The following is a 15,251-nucleotide window of genomic DNA, read 5'->3' as shown; positions in this document are numbered from 1 at the left end:
AGGACCAAAGTGGTGGATCGACTGACACTGCCATCCCCAAAGCTACTAGCATGGCCAGAAAAGTTTTCGGTGCTTTTCTGGATTTTTCAGCAAACCCCAAAGCTTTGAGGAGCTGGTATTGATCAGATTTATTGTGTACACTTTATCACCTGTAAAAACTTTCTGAGATGACCTCATCCTGCATTCATGACAGCCAAACACACCACATCACAGTTTCTGCTCCTGTTCTCACCCTAGGTTGCTGTCGGGCCGCAGCAGGGCGTTGATGCGGTTGACGATCCAGCTGAAGAGACGGCCGTAGAGAGCCTTGCTCATGGCGTCCCTCACCTCCGCAGCTTTTTCCACCGTGTTTGGCCTGACGATCGTCTCTCCCCGGGCCACAACACAGTGGGAGGTCAGGGCTTCCTGGAGCTCATCTGAGCGGATACACAGCAGTGATGCCACTGAGGGGACATTAGATGAGAAATGGGATGAAAGTTAACATTTCGGCAGTAGAGTGAGTTCAAGCAATACATGCAGGGCATGCAAATGTCCAACCTTGTGCGAGTGACGAAGAACACTCATGTTCCCTTGCTCGATTATAAATCTTATCTGACAACTTTGTAAATTACCAGTCATTTCTAAATTTAGAGAGTATATTACCAGAGGGAAACAATGTCCGGTAAAATCTAACCATTGCAGATGTATGCTTGGTAATGATGCGTCTGTAATACTGCAGTGGCCTGTCTGCACTGATGGGTAATTTAAGTAGGAGCAATAGTTTAATGGGGAGGAGCAGAACAGAAGTGTAGCAGAGGAAATTTAGACTCATGTTTGGTTTCACACCATCATACAACATGTCTCACTCTCTCCTCTCACCGTTCTCCAGGACAGAAATGTTGGAGATGTCACTCTTGTCAGTTTGGTGCTCCGAGGCAACCGGAGAAAACTCGATATCGCCGGAGTTGAGGACGGCAGCCAGAGTGCTGTAAACACTGCCCAGCTCCTGTAGAAGTGATAGACAGTGAGTTACTGTAGAAACGCCCCCAAGGCTGGGAGACAGTATGATGTTACTGTGATATCAAATAGCATCAGATAAATGTTACAACCAATTTAAAGATATTGTAATGTCTACTTTATTACTTAACTCCATTATCAACTATAACATAGTGGTACCTGGTTTGGACAGGTCACGGTTACACAGCGAATTCATGGTTAATTATTACTCAGTTCTGCCATTTTCTAATGAATGTAGACAGTCAGTTATTGTGGGTGTCAGCAAGCCCATTTCTCAAATTCAGCTTGCTTAAATTTTTTGCTACCTCCAAATTCATCTGTCCATAAACTGGCAAGTATTAGGGGTACATTTTTTGATAATATAGCAGCAAACCTTTATCTGCTATGTAAATCTATAGTAGAGTGATGGTGTCCTGAGCAGAGAATAAAGTCACACTCCCTCTCTGCGTTGTAATCTGAGCTTCTCTGTGGATAATGGTGGTAGACTGTCCAGCTGCGCTTACACATTGGTGCCTGTGAATCCCTGTGTGTGTATCCCACTGGCTCGCTAATCGCCACCACTCTGCACTGAACTCATACGGCGGTTACCACTGACATCAGGATACCGTTGTCACAGAAGAGTAACACCCTCCCACTGATTTCCCTCTGGTTAGCACTGTAAGATCTGTCAGCACTATTGCCTTGTTAGCGCTGTTAATTAAGTTAGCACCATTAGCTGCCAGCCACTTCCATGTTGAGAGCCATGTGCTGACAATCTGAATCAGACTCTGAATCCCTGAATATCGAAAAGAGCTCCTTTAATCCTGAATTAGCCATTTGAATTAGTAATTTATACCCTCAAATTGGAAACGCTTGTCCACAAATTGCTGCATGCGAGTGCTATAAAAGCAAAGGGTTTAGAGGACTTTCACATATTTTTATTTCTATACTTTCGGGCACAGTCAGGCATTAGGGAAATAAAAACTGGCAAACATCTGCCTTCTGTTCACTTTCATTCTATACGAGCAAAGGGGCGAATAAACCTTGTTTTCTAGTGGCAAAGCAAATTTGCATCACCTGGAGTTTAACTTTGGTGAACTTTGATTGGTGAAGTAACAGCCTCAACCAGATGCAGTGTCTAACCAGGCAATATTGTATAATATTGGCATGAAAAACACACACTGACCCACATCAGAGATGCTGCCCAACTGTCTCTGAGTTGGGAAACAGGCATGGAACATAAGATGTGTCAAATGTGCCAATAATATCATATTTCATTGTATCTACTGGCAAACTAGCTTTCCATGTCTGTCACACCTGTCACTACCAACATCCAGTGCGAATATTGCTTCACCAGGTGATGGTCACTCGCCTGCATTTGTTCATGTGTGACGACAACCATATAGTGTTAACTTTTGCACATTCCTTGGACAATATTTTGCATATTCCTGCACAAAACTGTACAGCTCTACATCTTGTACAGATTTTTTACATTGTATTTCCTGTCAGTTTTTCTATTTTTTTTTTCTTGAGTCTTGCAATATGTGCTTTTATCTTTTCTTTTCTCTTACTATGTTTGTTGTTATTGCACCAGACACCGAAGCGAATTCCCTGTAGTCGAAAACGTGATTCTGATTTAAACTCAAGGACTATAGCATGTAGTCCATTAGCTAGCATGGGCAGGTTAGCTAGCATGAGCTGTGTTAGCATCTATGCTTAACAGAGATAGAAAAGAGCGCCTTTTAACAAATCTGACACAGAAGAGGTTTGAGATGTCAAAATGTGACTGCTGAGCACCAAAGACATAAACAAAAGTAAGTATTAAAAGAACAAAATCAATTAAAATTTCAATCTGTCTACTACTCTATTAATCTGAAGTTCCTGACACAAAGGGGAAAGGAACTCTCCTAATGGCCAGTTACTGTCTCAAAAAGATGTTTTAAAGTAGATAACCTTGCCTCAAAGATCATCTTCATGCACACTCTGTGATTTCATGCAAGACAAGGCGTACTGTAGGAGAGAAGGTTGTTCTTGCAGCGCTGCCAAGTGATTACAGGATAAGTACTATTGACGTGCAGATCCCAGAGGCAATCAGTTCTTTGGGCCTCATTAGCTCTCACAATGCCAACAGCTGACTGCCTACATGTGCCTGTAGCTTCATGCTCCATCACATGCTATATAGTGGACCTGAGGAACTACTAATACCCTAGTTTTAAAGCTTATATACATTTTTGAGAGCTCACTGGTTAGTATACTTCTTGTCTTTCACAATACATGCACTTTCATGACATATATAATACAAAAGTGTGAGAGCAGATCTGTATGAATGTTAGGATCAAGGTTATGTTGTTAAACCTTGTGGGCCACTTCCAGCTTTTCGGGCAGTAATTAATGCCATAGTTTATACCTCCAGGGTGAATCCAATGACTTTGAAACACTGCTCCACCGCATCAAACTGCTCCTTGTAGAAGGTGTTGCTCACTATGTCAGGCCCTAATTTAATGTGCTCATTACACAGATACCTGCAGATCAAAAAGAAACACACAAAAATCAGGATCAGGGTCTCAGACAGTAAGGAGTTTTTGGTGTGAGAAGGAAATAACAGTGTTTAAGGGAAGGGCTCAGGGATGTCAAACCTACTTAGGTGTTTTGTTGTCAGAGAGCTTGTAGTGGGCGAGTTTCTTCCTGTCAGCCAGGCCGGCGTAAATGTAATAGAAGATGTGGAAGTTCTTCTCTCCTCTGTGAAAACACGCAAAGACGTAGCTCAGAAATTCAGGTTTTACCTCATGTGAATATTTCAAAGCAGAAAAAAACATGGTGAAAGATTAAGAAAGCACCCAGACAGTGCATACCTGAATGACAAGGCTGAATAGTTCTACTAATTTGTCTTTCAAGGGGACCTATTTTGCTCATCTATAGGTTAATACTTCTATTTTGGGTGTTCACTCAAATGTCCTTACATGCTATACATACTGTCTGTGCTGGAACACCTGTGTTTACCCTCTGTCTGAAATGTTTTGTTTTGGCACCTGTCTCTTTAAGCCCCCCTCCTGAAAAAGCTCAGTCTGCTGTGATTGGTTAGCTTTTCTGTGTCTTACACATCTTAGCTTCTATGCACCGTAGCTGTAGGCAGGTAATGACTCTAAAAACCAAACTCTTCACAAGCAGTTATGTTCCAGTTGGAATATGATTCAAAATCAAGGAGAATCAACAATAACGCCAACCAAGATTACATGTTTCCCTGATGTTAGCATGAAGCTACATGTAGCAGTGTATGTAATGGAAACAGTAGCGTGCCTGGAGCAGATGACCATATATGGAAATCCATCATGAGCTGATGTCATCTTATATCGAAAGTAGAAAAAACATGGGAAACAGAGTATTCAGAGCGGTCTGAAACCTGAAGTTTTGTTCACAGGGATTACTCTTACATATGTGTACCTCATTATTTGAAAATTTGGCCAGGTTTAATATGAACATGCAACACTGAAACATTCTGTATACAGTATATATGTATATATGAAAACAAGAAAAGAGTAATACGCCCGATTTAATTACGTATTCCACTAATTTTACCCATAAAGATCAGTTGACACTCTATGGAGTCCCAAAACAGACACACACACAAAAAAAAAAACAGTCAAAAATATGACTCAATAAATCATCAATAAATAGATCGTTACTTAAATATTTATGCTGGCTATCTCAATTTACTGGCGTTAGCTTGCCAGCTAAAATACTTTTAAAGAGAGTTTTTACAGTAATACTATAGCAGTATATAAATTATTACCTTTGCATGCACTGTCTGGTTTAGTTTTATGTTGAAAGTTGGCCTCAGCAAGGTAGGTTATTTAAGTTTTAATTCATATTATCAACTTATTAGTTGTATAGGACAAAAACAAGAAGCTCTTTAGTTTCATTTTTTAATTTCTTTACCAAATGAAGTATATATTTCTCCTCACATTTTATTTCATTTATACATTTATTAAGCAATATTATTAGTTTTTTGACCTGTCTTATAATCTTGTTCAACAAGGTGTTCAATTTAGGGGCTCCACAGTATTCAGCCAGTGAAAACAGTTGTACAATGTCTCCTGTAGCGCTGGAGGAGCTTTGTTGAACCCTTTATTCACCAAAATTTGCATGTACACATTTTTTTTTAACATGGAAAACCTGATAAAAATAGGCAGTAGACTCTTTTCCCATTGCCAGTAGAAAAGTATGATTTTCTGTTTTTTTCCTGGTATATCATGTTCAAAATCATAAATGCTCTTGAACACAGGGTTAGTTAACAGCAGAGGCATGGAGGCCAGTTAAAATGTCATGCTGGCTTCTTTTTTATATCTGTTACTTATTTAGTCTCTCTTTCAAACTCAGTGTCAACTAATTTGGAACAATGTTTGAGCGCTGCTTGGACAGAGACAAACAGGTCGCACCGGAAAAGGGGCGATAATTAGCGTGTCCGCCCAGGTATCATCACTTCCAAACAGAGCTGGAGCCGATAAGCACTTGTGACTACTGCAGAGTCATCTGTCCCAGAAATTAACGTAGATTGTTACCTTTCCCACTAAAGACAAAAGCCAGACGTTAGTGGGTTTTAGTGTTATTTTAGTCGGAGAAAATCACCCTGATGATGTCAACACAACTCGACTAGGCTGAATTTATAGAAGAAAGCTATTGGCCTGACTTTTCACCAAATGCCATTAAAATGTGTTAACAAACATTTCAGATATTCTGCTTAAGATGAACGCATCTTTGTAAAAAAACAACTTTTCTTTATCCTCCCCAAAATAGTATCCAATAACAGGCTAAAGAAAAGTGCAGCTCCACACAATGCTTGCAGCCCAATCAAACCCTCTGAACTGTGTGTCTGTTTTCTAATGAAATACTCGAGTCTGCCTTTGAAGCTCCACTAAGGACACTTGCAAGACCACAATCTTTGATCAAACAGGAAATAAGCTAGCCCCTCCACTTGACCTGGTCCACTCCCCAGACACATGATAAGAGGGAAAGATGGATTGACTGAAGTGCAGGTTGAAGGCAAATGCCACCGGTTTCAGATGGAGAGGTAGAGGAGAAAGACAGTCTATTACGCACTGATCCCTGGCCAGCACGCAGAAAAATAACCTTCTTGGCAATGTTCTTTCAGAAAACATATGGAGACATGATTTAAATTTCTATTAATGTCATTGTCAAATGAAGGTTGGAACAGTTATTGTCATGAGGTTGTGTACAACTGACAAAAAGAGAGAAAGAAAATTACAAAGACAGAAACAGGGAAGTGATATTTACACTGCCTGGTGGATGACTCTCGACTTCTCCAGCAAGTACTCAGATATCTGTGCTCCAACCACTGTTCCTCCGCAGGTGAACCTCATCTCCAGGTACTTGCCAAAGCGGCTGGAGTTGTCATTGATGACGGTGCAGGCGTTTCCAAATGCCTCCACCAGGCTATTGACCAGCAGGATCTTCTCCTGGAGCGTCCGATTATTAGCCTGAATAAAACATTATTCCAGCTGAGTAACTGGGAAATCAATATAGCGGAGGTAATGAGCATATTGTTAAGAAATGATGCATTCATGTCTGCCATGTGTCTTTCCATTCATGTTATTTCCATCAAAAGTGACACTACCACTGCCAATTTCATTCCCCCGCTATGAAAAGAGTGAATTGAAACGGAACTTTCTTTTCAGTGCGGTTGCAAACCATGACTGGCATCAGCTGGAAGCTCAAATCAACTGATCATAGGATGTTTAAATTGCTTTGAGAGTGCGCTTTTCTTCTCACACTTGTATTGACAGTGGGTTGGGAGTGTGCAGGTTCACAATTCAGGACACACAGTTGTTGCGCAAATCAAAACTGTCAAACTATTTAAGAGACTCAAGACTTATTCGTAGAAATTATTTATAATTGAAAGCAGTTTCTAATTTATTGTATCCCCTTTTCGATACCACATGGAAAGGACATTAATGTTGCATTTCACTAATGCCATGTTAATGAAACATTGTATTTATGGACTCTTATGACTCACCTTTCCGAGAACTGTCAGCTGCTGTACCAACAGATGAGCACCCTCTGTTTTTCCTGCTCCACTTTCCCCACTGATCACCACACACTGTACACAGGAAGTCACAAAGATTATTGAAATATTTATGACCTCTAACTGACATTAAAAATAAAAGATGTAATAACTAGAAGGCAGTATTAGGGCTGTAATTCGAAAGCATAGCTTTGCAAGCTACCAATGACTTCAAACTGGAAGAAGTTGCACTACAGCAAAGCTACCTGAGAGAGAAATTTAGTTTAGATAACTAAAGCTACTTAGAGAAAGTAGTCCAAACTAATGACTTTAGAATCTGAGATAAAAGAACAACTAAAGCCATTATTAGAAACTAAAGACATAATGAACACCACTGAACTAGTAGTTCAAACTACTTTTTGGAAAAAAAGACAATGTATATGTGATAAAAAAAAAAAGATAAATATAATACATAAAAAGTCACATGCCAGCAGAAAATGCCACTCAACTGATTTTATCACAAAAAAGTGTCTACTTGTTCATAGGTCATAAACCAAAAATAAACAAATAAATACCCCACAAGAAATGTCATCTTTGGTTTTGTACACAACGTCCATCAGTCAGAACTCTGCCTTCCAGAAACTAGAATCCATGTGAGGGGATTGTACCAAGCAGGATTACTCAGTTAGCATTCAGCAACTTCTCTAATTATTTGTTATTAAATAGCAATAATTCATAATTATGATTAACTATCGTCATAGGGGGTTCAATTATGGAAGAAACATGATGGTAAAACACTGCTAGAAGGACTCTCGGAGAGCGCAGACTTCCTCTAAGATCAATAATAAGATCAAGGATCTTCTATGATATGCAAATCTGCAAGCACAACTGCTATATATGTTTGACCTGAAGTGAACACGAGCCAGGGGCGTTAAGTGCGGCACCAATGGCCCCAAAAACAGCTTCTGTGGTAGTTCCTGCTTCAATAGATGTGTCCAGGACCAAGTTTTGCCATCATGACACACACACACACACACACACACACACACACAAACACACACAGACTCACATGGTCAAAACAATACCAGCTTTGGTGTTCCTGCTGGTAATGACCACAACTACACAATGTCTTCACACCCACGCCATGTAAATTCTGACTATTTTTCCAGTTCACTCTCTTTACTGACTAACTGCAAAAAGAAAATGTCCGTTAAAAAAGCTACAAGTGTCCTTTTCATTTTCCTCACTAAAACAGCTTTGTCACAGAGAAAGGAGCAGAGTCTGACTAACAAAACACTCTGCTCTAAACATAGTCACTGTACTTTGTGGTGTTTCAGGAGGAAAACTGCCTCAGTTAAACTCTCAGATTACTTTCAAATGCTCTACACCAGTTTTGGATGATACCCTGAAATGAAGACAAGAAGAAAGACTTCGCTCATGTTTGTTTATTCATCATGTAAACACTCAGTTAGTTCACACATCCCATCAGTAAAGTCTAGTAAATGATTCTTCTTTGGTGATTTATGTTCAGTTTCATTTCATCCACACAATCAGTTTGTTTGACCAGAATCTCAATGATGTATAAAAAAATAATCTGCTTATTGATCGTGATCATAATAATTACTGTTTTATAATAATAATAATAATAATAATAATAACAACAACATTTGGTCTGCCAGGCAAATAAATGTAAATGTGATTATAGATTTCTTTAAAAATGTACAAAAAGAGAACAAAATATCGACAATAATGGAGGGTCTGGTGCTTTTTGTCTTCAGACTGATGCAGTGGAAAAGAAACAACATACAAATACAATAACACAAATATTCAACAAACATTTAGAGTACAGGTAAACAAACATCATCATGAGCAGTGATAGCCTCCATTGCCAAACAGACATAGAAAGCAGCGCCACTTAAAGAAACTCAAACATTAAGAGCCCAGACACATTAAGCCGACTGTCAGCTGTCAATGTCAGGCCGTCGTGAGCATCTGTCACCCTAGTTTTTGCAGTGTGTCCCCCACTAGTTGGCACTAGTTGGGCCTTATTGGCTTTTCCGGTATGATTCAGCATATAAAATCTGGGTCGGAGGTGTAAGAGCCCTTCAGTGAATAAAATCGCTCGGTTTGGTTTTCAGCTCAGGAAGTGAGGAAAGCAAACAAACAACTAGACTCAAGAGGGAGTGAGATCGAAACTTACTTGTAATATCAGTAAGATCTTTTTTAGCCATTGAGCTCTGTAGCAGAATTTGTTCGTGATTGTGTGATGGTTGATTGACAGCTGATCTCTGTGCAGTGAAAAAATGCCATAGCAATCAACTCCAAGCTATAAACAGGGTAATACAGTGACATCTACCTATTTGAGTTTACAGAACTCAGCAGTGGTTTCGTAGGAGTAAGGCCGAAGTCCAGCATAGAGAGGCTGAGTGAATGTGGTCTGGACTCTGTGGAGGAGAGTCATGGTGTCAGAGATACTGTAGAAGGACAGAATACCTGCACTGTGATCCAGGTACACTCCTACTCTAGAGGACTGAGGAGCTGAGATGGGAGTTTTGACACCATCGTAAATAAAAGTGAAATCGTTTTTGTCACAACGTAATGCCCAAGATTTGTTATTGAATCCAAATCCACCTTCACCCCCTGTTCTGCTGATGTTCTTGTAGGCAACTGCTACAAAAACGTCTTCACCTCTCCACTCCACCTCCCAGTAACAACGTCCAGTCAGACTCTCTCTGCTGAGGACCTGCCACAAACTAATGAATCTGTCTGGGTGAGAAGAATAAGGCTGTTTTTTGCTTATTAATGTTGCTTTTCTGTTCCCCTCAGATAATAACAACTTTGGGTTTGCTGTGTTTGGATCCAGTGTGATTTCATGTGAATATTTTAAGAACCCAACTCTGGTCTTTGGCTCTGATTGAGAATTCGACAGTAAAACATCCACTTCAGTCACTGTCTGTAAAATGTCTGTCCACTTCTCTCTCAGAACGTCCTGTATTTTATCTGTGACCTCTGACACAGCCGCTGTCACATCCCCAAAGTACCACAGAGGACGGATATTGATGCTGGATGAGTCTGTAGACTCAACGAGTTGTGACTGTGAGAGGTAGCTGTGTAGAAACTGTTTGTGATCCTCTGTGTGTGAGAGCTCCTTCAGCTCAGCATCTTTCCTCTTCAGCTCAGTGATTTCCTGCGCCACCTTCTCCTGAAGCTCTTTGACTCGACTCACTTCAGATTCCTCCTGAGATCTGACCTGCTGCTTCACATCTGAGATTCTTTTCTTGATGAGTTGGATCAGCTCAGTGAACATCCTCTCACTGTCCTCCACTGCTTTATCAGCAGAGCGATTGATAGCCTCCACCTCCTGTTGAAGCACCTTCACTTCTTTCTCTCTGTCCTGGATTCTCTGCTGGATGTTTTGTCGACTCACCTCCAGCTCTCTCTGCCTCTCAGTCCTTTCTGCTGCAGCTGAGACTATGTCGTGGCCTTTGTGTTCATCCACAGAGCAGAGATAACAAATACACTGCTGATCAGTACGGCAGAACATCTTCATCACCTCATCATGACGAGTGCAGATGTTCTCCCAGAGCTTCCTGGAGGGCTCCACCAGCTTGTGTTTTTCAAAGGCAGAGGATTCATGATGAGGCTGGAGATGTTTCTCACAGTAAGAGATCAGACACACCAGACAGGACTTGAGGGCTTTCAGTTTTCTCCCAGTGCAGACATCACAGGCCACATCTTCAGGTCCAGCGTAGCGGTGATAAACAGGAGCAGCCTGGAGTCCAGTCTTCTTCAGTTCCTCCACTAAAAATGCTAACATTGTGTTTTTCACCAGTACAGGCCTCGGGCTGAAAGTCTGTCGGCACTGAGGGCAGCTGTGGATTTTCTTCTCATCCTCTTCATCCCAGAAACATTTAATACAGTTCATGCAGTAGCTGTGTCCACAGGGAATAGCCACAGGATCCTTCAGCAGATCCAGACAGATCGAACAAGAGAAAGCTTCCCGGTCCAGCTGCACTCCTTTCTGCGCCATTTCACCTCTCAGTGTCAACGACTGTCTGAGTTTCACTTTCGCAGAAATGAAACTAGTTTGAGCTCCGATCTAAACAACATGTGTGACTGCAGCTCCTTCTCTACACAGCATGTTGGTTACACCCATCTTCAAACTGTAGATCTAATGGGGAGGGAACCAGGAAATGTATGAGCAGAGTGAAGCTCGCTCTGTTTGAGAGCAGGAAGGAGGAGGAGGGGTTTTCAAGCTTTGACTCGCTCCAGGAAGAGGAACGGTTTGAGAGATACTGGGTGTTTGACACTTGTTTACAATAGAGCTCATGTCTCATTCAAAAACACTGGTTACTTCAGCTCTCAGGAGGTAAACCCCTTTTACAGTCAGAGGGCTTGGAGATTACTCCAGGGGTTTAAAAATTTCCGAGTTGTCTTGTAACTAAGTTTAATCAAACATTTTCTTGTTTAGAATAACTCAAATACATTACATAAAAGACACATAAATTTACCACTGCTACAAAAGGTATTGAAACTCCAATATTGTAGCAAAATATAGTGAAAATATATTATTTGATAAAACTTCTAGTCTTTAAAAAAAGTCAAAATCAGAATATTATTTTGAGCAAAAGGTGCATTTGATGTTACATACAAACTACAAGTACCGACTTGTGGTTGTATTCCTCTGCCAACTAGTCAAGTTGCAGTTTACATCCATGCCTGTCCAGTCCTGACCCTAACCCTCATATAACATAATACATGTGGTGACGGAATTTAACAAAAGGTTTTAAGTCTTTTTTTTTAAAATGGAAGTTGCCACTATATTGACATGCGAGGTTCCAGTGAATAATTTCCAGAGAGAAACAGGCATGTACAGAGGACTGATAGAGAGTTTCCCCATAAGGTGCAATGACAATCACCTGAAGCTCAACATCATCACAACCAGTGAGCTTGTGGTAGACCAATCTCAGAACTCATCAGCAGACGATAAGCCCTCGGGGGCATCGGACAGTATTTTGGGGGTTCCAGTGCAGCCGGCAGATATCCAGATAACAGAGAAATCCAGATCCCTGGGCCAAAGACAGTATGTTGCATTTCAATATTGGGGGAGACACATATGAAACAGGGCTTCTGAGGTCTTTTGCCATTTTTGAATTTTGATTTTTGCTGGTTGACCTTTTTATGTACCTTTTTCATCTTAAATTTAAAGGGATAGTGTGTAAACTGTTCAGTTGTTTATTGACAAAAATTGATATCTGCATTCATAAATATGTCATCATTGGTGTACTATCACCTCCACCAATAATCTGACTTATTCTCGTAAAAGGAGAAATTCGGATTTGTTTGTGCATTGTGCGGTTAAGTCGTCTGCCAGCAAGGGACATACAGCCCCGCCTTCGGCGTTTTCGTTGAGAGCCAGGCCAGCGCTGCGTGAAGGAGAGGAGCAAGAGGCGCTTTGCTACAACCCTGGTACTACTGCAGCCTAACAAAGTCCCACTCTTTGAGCATAATGCAGGATCATGCATATGCAGCATCAAGGGAGATGGAATCCTTGTCGCCAAGAAGGCGCAAAAGGGAATCTAAAAGGCAACGTGACCGGCGAATTAAAAAAATTAGGGTCAACTTTGGGGTTGCCTTTCCCAGGTGGAAAGAGCTGCTGAAGGAGAAAGTTAATGCAATCACAGGCCAGCGCCACTGTTAGCTGTTAGCCGCTGTTAACGCTAACAGCTAACAGCTAACAGCGGCGCAGTGATACAAGGAGAGGGATGAGGTGTGTGAGGTTGAGCCACTTGTCAGTTGTCAAAAGACAAGACGTGAGATGGGAGAAATTCCTACACACTGTAGCTTTATGGTGTATGTAAGATACATATAAGTCCTCTGCTACTTTAATGTTGAACTGGGGTGGAGGGGTCAAATGCATATGTTTTAAATATTAAAGGGTGTGTGTCCCCTGCATCCCCCCTGAAATCTAAGCCCATGTCTGGGCCAAGACTTCCTCTTCTGTGTACCAGTCACTGTTTACTAATCTCTATAAATAGATATCTGCATATGAATGCAGATACATTAGTCTCACACCAACACTGAAACTGCTTTTTTCTTTTATTTTCTCTTATATACTTTATTAATCCCTGAGGGGAAATTCATTCTTTTTCACTCTGTTGTCATACACACACAGGCCTGAAATACTCACACATGCATTAAATGGACAAAACGAGGGGGCTGCCTTGGACAGGCAGGGTTCAGTGCCTTGCTCGAGGAGAACTGGCACCTCTCCAGCTACCAGTGTACACTTCAAACTTGGTCCGTACAGGGACTTGCGCCAGCAACTCTCCGGTTGTGATGATTAAACAAAATGGCAATTGCAAGGTTGCACAGAATTCATGAGGACTGGCTGAATTTGCATTAATTGTTGCGATTGCAACATCGCAACATCCTGGAGGGACTGAAGAACGTCAAAGTATGTTTTCTTCATGAGGTTTAAGCAACTACAGGTTGAGGCTACCTCAGAGAGTTACTGGAACCCATGAATGTGGATTGTGAAATGGAGTTGTCGTGTTTCTACAGTTGGCTGTGTTTTGGCACTATTAAACTTTACTACCAGTAACTGGATTTGTGTGGCATTTATCCCACCAATGCCAAATGCGCTTTCTTGCAATGTTAATGAAAGTGAAAAATAATTTATGCATCTGCTCCATAATTTGGAATTTGCTCCAAAATTCAATGGGTTCTCCCTTGACCCATGCTACACCCTTCCACCAAGTTTCATGAAAATCTGGAGAATAATGCTACTCATAATTCAACCTACACCTCCTTATACAAATACTATCATTATTACTTTATCACCATTACCAATTAAACTCTTTTTTATGTAAAAGTGACATGATTCACCCAAACAAGCTGAGTTAAAAGCAACTTTCAGCACTCAGGATGCTAAAAAATAATAACCGGAGTACAGCTGCATTACCTGGTCTGCATTATATGACACCATGGACTGGTAGGCGATGTCAGCCACAGCGAAGATGTGTGGTGGATTAGCTGTACGCTTCGCTCCTATGTACATCTTGGTGTACTATAAAGAGAAAAGGGGTTGACAATGAAAAGAAAAGGCAAATTTAAAACATGCATATGAATGTATTGGTGGATACCATGATGTAGATGTTATGTGGAAGAAAAATAAACTTGCTATTTTGCACAACAAGTGAAATTTCATTTTTTAAAAAACTGTCCATACTGTAAATGATATTTTTGTTCTTGGAGGAGAGAAATGAAAAGTAGCAACAAACTTGAGGCAAAGAAAAACATGATGACTGGGAGGAAAATAGAGTCAGTGAGGTATGGCAGAGGCAGGGAATGTGTGTGTGTGTGTGATGTGTGTGCAGGTGAGGCTAAATGGGATGCAGCCAACTGAAGAACTGTAGAGGCACTAATGAGATATCCTTGGCTACATTCAGTGCGTTATTGACCAAATGTATGAGCACAGGTGCATAAAAGAAACACACAAAGGCCTATATGTGCACAGACCTCAGGGGTGTATATCTCCATCTTATGGAAAGGATTGACTGCGATGAGGATGTCTCCCACATACGTGTAGATTTGATCTCGTCCATAGCGGCTCTGGAGCTGCTCTGTGACTGTGTTCTGAAAAAGATTCACACAACAGGTAGAATATACAGTATTTTCTAAACATACTGCCAAAGCATATTATGAGCGATAACAAGCAGTGCTTTAGCTTGTGTCCTGACTCAAGTCAAAACATGTGACGCCAGTTATGTCAATGCACTATCTGCGTGTCATACAGTGATTAATTCTCCTGTCTTCACACTGCCAGGACAGGTACATCAACAACAGCAGCGCAGGACTGCCTCCCTCATACCAGAAGAGCTGCTCATATTGAAAGATGGGTGGAAATATCCGCTGGCAACTGAGACTGATTGTATCATTCAATACATCAATGCAGCGCTCAGATATGATAAATTGTTCCAAATGTTATTTGTGAGATGCTGCCGTGCATTTCTCACTCACAGCACAAATGATTGGGGAAAAATTATGCTTAATGTTTTGGTTAAAGACTAAAAGCATTCATTAACAAAGTTACATCGCTGATACTTGAAATGTTTGAATCTTTATTTTAGTGTATAGTATTTTTAGTGTTTTATTTTTACAGTCTATGGTTTGAGGTGCTGTAGCCACCATGCCATTCAGCGTTCAGTTTACAGGGTTCCACTCTCATTACACTACACACTGTGTACTTCTGGCA

At 40.9% G+C, this 15,251-nt stretch overlaps 2 protein-coding genes across 4 annotated transcripts in view; both read right to left on the bottom strand.

Moving 5' to 3' along the window:
* Nucleotides 1–15,251, bottom strand: part of myo3a (myosin IIIA) — a 98,111-nt gene that overhangs the window by 39,002 nt on the left and 43,858 nt on the right. For all 3 annotated transcript variants that reach the window (XM_078162702.1, XM_078162703.1, XM_078162704.1), the window contains 8 exons: nt 14,516–14,632; nt 13,959–14,063; nt 7,007–7,090; nt 6,268–6,470; nt 3,616–3,714; nt 3,383–3,497; nt 859–985; nt 233–443 (listed from right to left, as the gene is read on the bottom strand). In XM_078162702.1, coding sequence (XP_078018828.1) covers nt 233–443; nt 859–985; nt 3,383–3,497; nt 3,616–3,714; nt 6,268–6,470; nt 7,007–7,090; nt 13,959–14,063; nt 14,516–14,632 — 1,061 coding nt within the window. The remainder of the gene's footprint in view (nt 1–232; nt 444–858; nt 986–3,382; nt 3,498–3,615; nt 3,715–6,267; nt 6,471–7,006; nt 7,091–13,958; nt 14,064–14,515; nt 14,633–15,251) is intronic.
* LOC117264633 (tripartite motif-containing protein 16-like) lies at nt 8,425–11,057 on the bottom strand. The gene has a single exon (XM_033638750.2). It carries the CDS (start codon nt 11,022–11,024, stop codon nt 9,351–9,353), a length of 1,674 nt encoding a protein of 557 aa, XP_033494641.1. The 5' UTR covers nt 11,025–11,057; the 3' UTR covers nt 8,425–9,350.

Source organism: Epinephelus lanceolatus, chromosome 20 (assembly GCF_041903045.1).
Source record: "Epinephelus lanceolatus isolate andai-2023 chromosome 20, ASM4190304v1, whole genome shotgun sequence".
Taxonomy (NCBI): domain Eukaryota; kingdom Metazoa; phylum Chordata; class Actinopteri; order Perciformes; family Serranidae; genus Epinephelus; species Epinephelus lanceolatus.
Note: the sequence above shows the minus strand (reverse complement) of the source record. Positions and strands in the feature narration are given on the sequence as shown.

Coding starts and splice junctions, on each gene's coding strand:
- LOC117264633 (XM_033638750.2), bottom strand. CDS start 11,024: ATGGCGCAGAAAGGAGTGCAGCTGGACCGGGAAGCTTTCTCTTGTTCG.